The sequence below is a fragment of the Meriones unguiculatus genome, chromosome 1 (genome assembly GCF_030254825.1).
Source record: "Meriones unguiculatus strain TT.TT164.6M chromosome 1, Bangor_MerUng_6.1, whole genome shotgun sequence".
In the NCBI taxonomy this organism is placed as follows: domain Eukaryota; kingdom Metazoa; phylum Chordata; class Mammalia; order Rodentia; family Muridae; genus Meriones; species Meriones unguiculatus.
In genome coordinates, this window is record NC_083349.1 from 179,823,349 (window position 1) to 179,834,079 (window position 10,731).

Consider the following 10,731-nt stretch of genomic DNA (forward strand, 5'->3'; position numbering starts at 1 on the left):
ACTGTAAGCTACCACGCCTGGCACAGTCTAGGTTTTATCTGCAGTGCTAGGACTGAACCCTGGGCTACACATATGCGAGGTTTAGTGTTCTGCTGCTGAGCTACACCATCAACTTAAAGATGGGTTGTAGATCTAGACTCCGATCACAGAGTAAAGGACCTTCTAAATATGCCGTGCATCCATTCTGTTAACAGTAATTGTGGCTTTGAGAAGCATATAACACCTACACTGTGTGTTTTATTTAGCAAAAAGTTTACACACTCACTAAACTACTCCTTCTACAAATGAGACAGAGCCCAACTGCAGAGAGGAAGCAGTGAGCGAGGTGGGGATCCCACCTAGATGAGCAACTAGAAGGTAGCTATTTTCCATCAGCTGTTCTGAAAGTTGTCTTCAATTTCCAAAATGACAGTTATTCTGGCCGCTGCACTATCAGGTGGCCACAGATACGAGAGCAGTCCTGGATACTAGAGACCAATGTGGGGTGGCCCAGGCCCATAAAAATGTGTATTTGAGGTCAGCACACTTCTTCCCAGTGGGACAGGGCTTAGGGAAAAAAAAAAAAAAAAAAAGGAACACAGCATCACTTCCATCAAGCCTAATTCTCAGCATTACATGCATACTCGCATACTCTGAAGGCCTAGAAGCCCTGCCCTCCTCAATAGGAGGAGCTGTGGTTTAAGCACCACCTTCAAAGTTTCAGTTCCTGATGTGGAACCTAGCACCAGCTTTCCAACAGTTAGAATCAGTGCACAGTCCACTACTTCTACTCACTGACTTACTGCCACCAGAGGAGGTGACAACTTTCAGTTATAAACCAAAGGCCAGACAGCAATCCAGAACAAGCCAAGGTCACCTGGAGACTCACTTGTGGGATCACCATCCAGAGACAACCAGCCAAAGGAGGAGCTAGCATTGGAGATGTCAGACAGGGTCCGGCGGGCCAGTACAGCTGGCACAGGTGGCTTAGGCACGTCATACCCATCATCCTCATTTTCTGGTTCCTCAGGGCCAGTACTGGTATGGATTGTAGCCAGATTCCCTTCCCCTGGAAGAAAGTTGGTGTAAGTAACTGTCCTCTGCTGTCTTAGTTCATTTTCTAATACACTTCAATCCAGAGGCATCCGTTCATCCACACCTGCACAAAACCATTTATTTTATTCGACGGTTACTTAAATGTCTACTGTGCGCCAAATGCCATTTGTTGTCTTGCGGATAGAGATAAAATAAAACCTACACCAGCTCTCTTGTTGAACATGTCAATAGTCATTCTTGCTAAGGTTGATAGCTACTGATGCCAGAGACTCAAGTGCTATTTTAGAGCCTATCTGCATCTCGCCTCAGAAGATCAGCCAAAGGACTGTGTGAAGGCTTCTTGAACTTTCCCCTTGGTAAGCTGCCTAACATGGGAATTGAGTATTTACCACCCACACACAAAAGAATTTTATCAATGTAATGGGACTAAAAGAGAGCTGCTAATACTGAGATCCAGGCCATATAACAGATGCTCCCAGGCCCTGGGAGGAGGAAAAACAGGAACTAGTGTCTGAAAAGAAAATAAAAAGAAAAGTGCGGCCCATCTTGTCCAGTACCAAAAGAGTACTAAGAATACTGAATACTGAGAATGACTTTCTCCTTAGCTTAAGCTATCTCAATCAAATGTTACAGAGCAAACTTATGGTTTCCTTTTCTTTTTATTCTCAAGACAGGGTCTTAGCTATGTAGGCTAGACTGACCTCCAACTTGCAATCCTTTTGCATTAAGAGTCCCAAGTATTGAAATTACAGATGGGTGCTACCATACAAGGTATACAAGGCACATCAATTTTTAAGTAGAACACAAGCTACTCACCAAAGGTGCTGTTTTCCGTCACAGATAGTGCCTGGGACTGAATGTTGTACATTGCTTCATATGTGCAGCTGTCAATCTGCTGGTCACAGTCACACGCTCTGAACCACAAAGAGGTACAATGGTCTTGACAAACAAAATTCTGTTATTTGCAAATTTAAGAAGACTAACCTGTTTCTAACTGTCCTAATTCTTTCAAAACAACACATTCTCTTTGGACCACTAATAAATTCCAGCTAAGATGTACATGTTCTGGAGGTCACTGTGCCACTTCCTATCTATATTAGACCTAAACACTGGGGTCCAGACTTCTCTTTCTGCTTTACTTCTGACAATGCAATGGTATGCACAGTAAGTAAGCAAGCAGGCGAAAGACACTAAGTGAATTATCTGAGTAAAAATACTTAGCTCCAAATCGGGTTGTTGTGAGCATACCGTGAACTCGGAGCTGCCTCTAACGGCCATTTGGGCTCTGGCTTCTGAACCCCAACAGGCCTAGATGTGGGAGTCATATACTCTGTGTCTTCTTCACTTTCCCCTTGCTCCCCAGCTGGCAGTTTTGGCACAGGAAGAGGCCTAGAAGAGTTTTAAAAAAAAAGAATTAAGTTGGAAAACATACAAGTATGAAATGATTTAGAACTGATACAACTCAATTTGACAAAACAAAATAAATAGCACCTAGGGTACTACCATTTCCACTGATCAAATCAAGTATTGAAGAAAGCATGCACCAGCTACAAATCCTACTTTCAGCTGATCCAAATGTTAAAATGGAATAAGTAGTTGTTACCCTCACAAGCAAGTTTTGTTGGTGCTCCTGTTAGCATTTTTTTTCTTTACAGACCATTAAAAAGGGAACACTAGGTGGCTTTCTAACAGAATAGCAAATCTAACATGTAGCAAATCCCAATACAAAACCTACCTATGGTAGTATATAGTTTGTCAAAAGTTTAATTGCTTTTTCTCTTCAATATTTCCTACCAAAAAAAAAACTAAAATAAAGAGATAAAAAAAATAACCTGCTCATTACCATCCTGGTTTAGATCCTAGACTTCTGACTCTTGGTGCATTTTTTGGGGGAAAGCAGTGCAAGGAACACGGGACCTTCCACATGCTACACTGTGGAATCACATTCCTGTGCCCCTACTTCAGAGATTTTGCTGTTACATGTTGCAGCACATATTATGTAATTCTTCCTCAGCTTTCTTCAGGGGATGAAGAGATAGCTCAGTGGTTAAAGTTAAGAGCACTGGCCGCTCTTCCAGAGGACTGCGGCTCAATTCCCAGCATACACACAACAGCTCACAACCATCTGGAACTCCATTTCTAGGGGATTTGAGGGCATCTTCTGGGGTATCACTATAGGCATTGCCTGGGTGCTCAGGCATCTATTTAGGCAGAAGAGCCATCCACATAAAATAAAATAAAATGCTTAAAAACAAAAAACTTCTGCTTTCTCATCTTATGAAAGGAAACTAAGATAAAATACCAACTATGAAAAAAATCACCCACCCTGCCTTATGCTTCCTGGAATAATCTTTCTTTCCTTTTTTACTTTTTTTTTTTTTTTTGCATATTTTAAATATTAACAGATACACTTGCATTTATTTTTCTCCCTGTATTTGCATAATGTTTTCCTGATTATAAAAGCAATACATGTGGCTGGAGAGATGGCTCAGCAGTTAAGAGCACTGGCTGCTCTTGCAGAGGTCCTGAGTTCAATTCCCAGAAACCATATGGTGGCTGACAACCATCTATAACGTGATCTGATGCCCCCTTCTGGCATGTAGGTGTACATGCATATAGAGCACTTACATACATAAAATAAATAAATAAATCTAAAAAAAAAAAAAAAAAAAAGCAGTACACATTTTAGTTCTTAAGTGTTTGTTTGGTTTTTTGAGACAGTGTTTCTCTGTGTAGCCTCCACTGCCCTAGAACTATCTCTGTAGATCAGGCTGGCGTTTGTCTGTTTTGATTTTGTTTTTTTTGGTTATTGTTGTTTGTTTTTATGGTGGAGAAGAATGTTTATTATAGATATGTGGGAAAGCATAGCCAGATGCAAACACATCTGGCATAGTCCAGAGCAGTCATCCCTGATCCATGTGCAGAGAGGGGGAGGGAAAAAGAGAGAGGGGAACTAAGTTGAGCAGCTTGGAGGCCAAAAGTACAAAAAAAGTAACAGGAAGGCAGGTAAACAAAATGTCTGGATTGTATACAGAAGAGCCTATGGGTAAAGGGCAGCCAAGCCCCTGGCCTGGAAAGTTCAGGGTAGAGGGAGGGTTATGACAGCCATATCCTGTAACAGGCAGGAACTGAGGGATGCTGGGATAATCTGGAGGCCAGGTCTGGTTTGTTAATCGGCACCCCAGTTACTTGTTCTGAGTTTACTTGTTACTGAGTTTTACTTGTTCTCTCCATCCTGGACTGGAGAGATGGCTCAGCAGTTAAGAGCACTATCTGCTCTTCCAGAGGTCCTGAGTTCAATTTCCACCAAACACATGATAGCTCATACCCAGCTATGATGGGATCTGGTATCCCTTCTGGTATGTACTCACCTACAATGAATGAATGAATTAATTAACTAAACAAACAAACGGATGAATGAATGAATAATGAATAAATAAGCAAATAAGATGAGTCTTTAAAGAAACAAAACAAACAAAACAAAAAACACTTAACATCCCAGCCTTTTGTTGATAATAAATGGCGGTTTGTCTGGGGTTTTGGTTTGTTTTGTTTTGTTTTTGTCCTGTTTTGTTTTTCAAGACTGGGTTTCTTTGTGTAGCCCTGGCTGTCCTGCATTCGCTCTGTAGACCAGGCTGGCCTCCAACTCACAGGGACCTGCTTGCCTCTGCTTGTTTTTGTCTGTTTTTTTAAGACAGGGCCTCAGTATGTAGTCTCAGCTGTCCTGGAACTTACTATGTGGACTAGGCTGGCCTCAAACTCACAGAGATCTGACTCTCTCTGCCTTCCTAGTGCTACGATTAAGATAGTACTAGGAGTAAGAGCATTTATCACATGTCCTGGCAACAGTAAGTACACATTAAAAAAATCATGTCAGAGAAACATAACAAAATCAAATTGATTCTTTTAAAAAAATGAATAAAAATGACAAGACTCAACAAGCTTGACCTATACAAATGTATTAAAAAAAAAAAAGAATGAAATGAAAAATATGTCAAAAAAAAAAAAATCACAGTACTCAGAGGGCCAGAGTAGGAGACTTGTGAGGTGGCTTTCAAGATTACTTTTATTATTTTTAGTTATAACAAAACATGAGGCACACATGAGTCTGCAAGTGGGTATGTGGACATAAGTGCAGGTGCTCAAGGAGGCCAGAAGCACTGAAGACCCTGGAGCTCAAGTTACAGATGGTTGTACACCCCTGTTTGAGCGCTGGGAATCTAACTCATGTCCTCTGGAAGAACAGCAAGTATCTGAATAACTGAGCCACTGTCCAGCCCCCTGTTTATTTGTTTTGAGAAGTTTTGCTAGCTTGTACACTTGCAGCAATTTTACTGCCTTAGCCTCTCAAGTGTGGGATACAGGCATGCACCAACCACAGCAGGTTGAGGATTCTGAGTTTGAGGACATCATAGTCTACCTGGGGATGCCTTTGTCCCATGAAGAAGAAAGAAATACCCATTGAATGAAATACAGTTGTAGTATGCTTACCTGGCAGCCAGAGAGTAAATGGCATTGGCAGACGAGGAAGGCTTGATTTTTGGGTGCTCACCTTCTGAACCTGCTATTGGGCTGCTATTTATATTCTGCAAAGTAAGAAAAGGTCTGAAAAGAACCTCTCTTTTCCAAACTACAGCTAAGTATCTCCTCTTATTGAACTCACTGAAAAAAAAAATCAAAAAAATATTAATATGAACACGGACCTCACAAACCCAACAGCTAGCACATCTGACATGATAATTGTTGCTCATGGATTCTGATTCTAAAAGAATTTCAAGTGGGAGAGTCAGAGAGAAGAAATCTAGGAAATACTTTATTCATTCTAATTAAACACACACACACACACACACACACCAAGTTCTACTGAAATGTCATTTTTAGCATAAATAATACCTAAACTGAAAATGGTTATTCTTCACTGGTGCTACTTAATTAGAGTGCCATCACCAGATATTCAATGTTATGATCTTCCTTTCTGTAAAACCAAGAAATAAGTCATCTGCGTGTCACTATAGTCCTCAACTGTATTTTTCCCATTCCATCTCCTCCTTAGATTTCCAACTTCCTTCTCAATTCACCCATCAAATTCACCCCAAATCTGACATCTGTAAGCCAAGTTCAAACCCTCAGTTAATGAGAGATTTCATGTCTTTTCACCTACTGACTACTTCTAAGCCTTAGTGAATTCCTTTCATGTTCTCTGAAGGCTCCATTTACCCTTCTGGTAAACACTCCCACTTGATCACTGGCACCTGGGATACAGACCAAAACACTTTCCCCCTCCCCCAAGACAGTGTTTCTCTGTGTAGTCCTGGCTGTCCTAGAACCACTCTGTAGACTAGGCTGCCTTGAATGCAGAGATCTGATTGCCTCTGCCTCCCAAGTACTGGGATGAAAGGTGTTTACCACCATGCCCAACTCAACAAAACACTTTTGATCATAAAATGCCACCCATAAAATACTACTAGGCTAATATAAACTTAGGACTCACCATGGAGGTATCCAGACTAAATGTGCTTCCAAGCCTAGGAACATCTACCCTGGGTTCCATTTGTGAGGGCAATGAAAATGGAAGTGAGTGTCGATTGGTCAATTCTCTTCCATTCCAAGGATCACTGGGGTTTGGAGTAGCTACTGGTACTTTTGGGATTGGCCGAGACAACCATGAGTCCCCTGGGCGGCTAGAGGGGACAGGGGGCAGCTTGTCTCTAGATGGACAGTCGCCTGGTGTACATGGCAGGGGGCGTCTCTGAGGCCTTGCTTCTGCTCCAACAGAGTAAGGCCGGTCTGGAGGGGGTGGTGGTGGAAGATCTCGAAGCGTGGGAGGTATTGGCAATGGTTTGTCCTTATGAAGGGAGCTAGGAGCAGCCTATGGAAACAAGATGGAAACAAGTCAACCAAAACCACTAATACACAACAAAGGCTTAAAAAGGACAGAGATGGCTAATGCTTTGCCTTGGAAGCAGTCCCCAGAACTGAAGTGCTGGTAGGAACAGGTGCTCGCTGTTGTAGAAGGTCAAGTCTTGGCGGAACTGGAGGAAGGGAAGCTTGTGGGGCCATAGAGAATGGAGAAGAAGGCCTTTCCACCTAGAACAGAGGAGATGTTAACACCTTATTTAGGGAACAGCATATTTCAATCCTAAAACTACAGAAACTAAATGCTATGAGGTCATAGGTGCTGGGTCACACATCTCTAAAATCACAAATATTTTTGGAATTCTGGGCCATGTCTATATCACCATAAGAGGGCACTCTCAATGATAGATGGCAGGCCATAGGCAAATTCATTTAGAAAAGAGCCTACCTTACAATTTAAAAATCAACACAATACTCCATCTCTTCATCTTTTAAGGAAAAAAAGAAAAACAATAATGTCAAGATTAAAACTAGGTAAATGTGCTTGCTCTGCAAGCCTGGCAACCTGAGTTTGAGCCCTAGAATGCATGTAAAGGTGGAAGGAAAAAACTGAGTCCACAAAATTGTAAATTCAGTGCCACAGGAATGCCATGGTACCCCCTGCCTCCCGCAACACACAAAAACACATACACAAATAATAAATACATAAATAAAATTTAGAGACAAAAGATATATATTATCTGAAAAAAAAAAAAAGAGTATAATAAGTGAAAATTCTAAAAACAACCAAAACACACAGGAAACATTGAAGAGACAAAGACAAACTAACCAGAGCCTCAAAAACCAGGCTTCGTTTCAGCTGAGATTTAAGATTAACTTTAGCAACTAAAAAAGTTAAGTATGCATCAAGTATTCACCAAGCTAGCTCTCACTCCATCAGTACCTACTTGTTCATTTCCTCTGAAGACCTTCAACTCTATAGGTTCCCTTTCAGTCTACGCATTAACTTGAAACCTCATTTTTAATAATAACAAGCTTCTTGAGTTGGGCACTACAACACCCTTCACTTTTCTGAGAAACCAAGGATAGGGCAAACCTGAACACTGTGGATAAAGAGCAAGAAAAAATGAGTAGGAGTGAGGATACCATGATACATGGCAAGAAGATAGGATATGTAGCTCTTGTGATTTAGAGCTGAGCTGAAAAATATTTTTAATTTCATTTTTATTTGTGTGTGTTGTACGTGAACGCCAACTGTGTGAAGGTAGCCACAGAGGACAGAGTAGGGTTCCCTATCCCATTGAGCTGGAGTTACAGTATGGGTGGTTGTAAGCTGCTCCACATGGAGCCTGGGCATTGAACTCAGGTCCTCTGGAAAAGCACCAAGAGTCTTTAACCACTGAGTACCTCTCCAGCTCCCTGAGCTGAATGTTTGTAACTAGAATCCTTGAACCAGCCACTGTCTTAGTTAGGGTCACTATTGTTGTGATGAAGCATCATGACCAACCAAACTTGGGGAGGGAGGAAAGAGTATACTGAGCTTACACTTCCACATCACTGTTCATCACAGAAGAAAGTCAGGACAGGAACTCAAACGGAGAGGAATATGGAGGCAGAAGATGATGATGCAGAAGCTCTGGAGGAGTGCTGCTTACTGGACTGCTCAACCAGCTTTCTTATAGAACCTGGGACCACCAGGTACCACCCATAATTGGCTGGGCCCTCTTCCATCAATCACCAATTGAGAAAATGCCCTACAGCCTGGCCCACAGCCTGATCTATTGAGGCATTATTTTTCAATCAAAGTTTCCTCCTCTCAGATGACTAGGGTGTGTCAAGTTGACATAAATCTAGCCAACATACCAACTAGGGAGCAAGTATTCAAATACATGAGCTTATGGAGGTCATTCTCATTCAAACTACCAGAGATGATCAAGTGGCAATACATAAAAGAAGAGTTTTGTTTTATAATTTCCACAAGGCAAAGGAGAAAGTATTCATTCCCCCACCCCCACAAACAAGGTTTCTCTGTGTAACCCTGTCCTGGAACTTGCCTCTGGCGTGCTGGGATTAAAGGCATAGGCACCACTAGCATTTATTTCTTTTTATCAACTGCCTGTAATATTTAAGAAATATATACCCAACCATTTGTCTCCCTGTGCTAAAGAGTGATTGACCTGCACCTACATTGTCTTCCTGAAGAAAGCTGCTAGGGAGCTTGAGAGCTGGCTCAGTGGTCAAGAGCACTCGTCCTTGCAGAAGACTCAGGTTCAGTTCCTAGCACCCACACAGTGGGTAACAACCATTCACAGCTCCAGTTCTTGGGAACTTAATGTCCTCTTCTGATGCCCATGGGCACTGGGCATACACGTATTGCACAGACATACATACAGGTAAAACACTCATATGCAAAGTCTGAACTAATAGAAAAAGCATGCTACTAGTTCCCAAGCATCTTATCTAAGTTTGCTGGTCCTGCACAACACTCTACAGTGACCTGAGTATCTGGATGACGCACGTCTTGTCAGTCTTTTTATTTCATATAAGTCCTCTAAGTTTCTACCCTCAGAAACAACAGTGAATAAGCATGTGTGCAGTGAGTCATTCAGTTTTTCTTATGGATATGACCAAAAAGAAGAGTTATATCTATTTATTTGTAGGGCTAAGGATCATTCATATTTAGAGACTCACTTATGATGGCTAGTTTTTTTTTGTTGTTGGTGTTGTTAACTTGACACAGCTACAATCATCTGAGAGAAGGAAACCTCAACTGAGAAAATGATTCCAAAAAACTGGGTTACAGGAAAACCTATAGAACAATTTTATTGATTGGCTGAATGACTGACTTGGTGGTTGACTTGGAAGGGCTCATCCCTTTGGCGGTGGGTGAATGTCCTCCCTGAGGCAGATGGTCCTGGATGGTATAAAAAAGCAGGCTGAGACCAGGCATGGTAGTGCATGTCTTTAATCTCAGCACTCAGGAGAATAAACACAGACAGATCTCTCTGTGACTTTGAGGCCAGCCTTGTCCATATAACTAGTTCCAGGATAGCCAGAACTACATAGAGAGACCCCCGTGCAGAAGTGCATGCATGTGTGTGGCTGAGCAAGCCAGTAAGGCCTCTGCATCAGTTCCTGCCTCCAGGTTCCTACCTTGAGTTCCTCTCCTCAATTCCCTGGAAACTATAAGCTATAAACTCTTTCTCCCAACTTGCTTTCAGTCAGTGCTTTGTCATAATAATAGCAATGCTGACCAAGACATCACTCTAACACCAAGCTGTATCTCCAATGGACCCAAATTCCAGACTTACTTTGGCACCTGCCAACTCCTTCATCATGAAGAGAGAGTCATCAGCTCGTTCATCATCATCATCGTCGTAATTTGGGGAAGGAGCTCCTTCTGCTCCTTGCCTTAGTAGACTGCCACTGCCTCTGGGGTCAAATGGATCCACCACAATGGGCTCAGTACCTTTTATCTCACATCGACAAAAAGGACAGCCCTGACCTTCTGATTCCTGAAGAAGAAGCAGATGATAATAACAGATACTTCTGAAAGTGCTTAACATACTTATCTACTAGAAAATATAGTTCCTAGAGATAGAAGTAGAATCAACAAAGGATAAAGCTCAGGGGTAATGTGTGTACTTAGCAGGACCTAGAGTCATTCCTCAGTGCCCAGAAGAAGAAAAAAAGGAAAAAAAGCCAGATATTGTGGCCCACCCTTGTAGCCAGCATTTGTGAAGTACAGGAAGCAGAAGGTACAGGAATTTAAGGTCTTCTTCCAAATCTGATTCAAAGGCCAACAGTGGTTAAATGAGGGCCTACATTAAAAAACCAAAA

At 41.9% G+C, this 10,731-nt stretch overlaps 1 protein-coding gene across 2 annotated transcripts in view; it reads right to left on the reverse strand.

Moving 5' to 3' along the window:
• Positions 1–10,731, reverse strand: part of Cbl (Cbl proto-oncogene) — a 90,434-nt gene that overhangs the window by 13,130 nt on the left and 66,573 nt on the right. The window contains exons 9-15 of one of the 2 annotated variants that reach the window (XM_021659386.2): positions 10,203–10,406; positions 6,991–7,122; positions 6,527–6,904; positions 5,527–5,621; positions 2,284–2,424; positions 1,852–1,949; positions 869–1,048 (exon numbers count right to left, since the gene is read on the reverse strand). In XM_021659386.2, the coding sequence (XP_021515061.1) occupies positions 869–1,048; positions 1,852–1,949; positions 2,284–2,424; positions 5,527–5,621; positions 6,527–6,904; positions 6,991–7,122; positions 10,203–10,406 (1,228 nt within the window). Of the gene's footprint in view, positions 1–856; positions 1,049–1,851; positions 1,950–2,283; positions 2,425–5,526; positions 5,622–6,526; positions 6,905–6,990; positions 7,123–10,202; positions 10,407–10,731 lie in introns of both variants that reach the window. The other variant, XM_060372269.1, reaches the window with a different exon arrangement.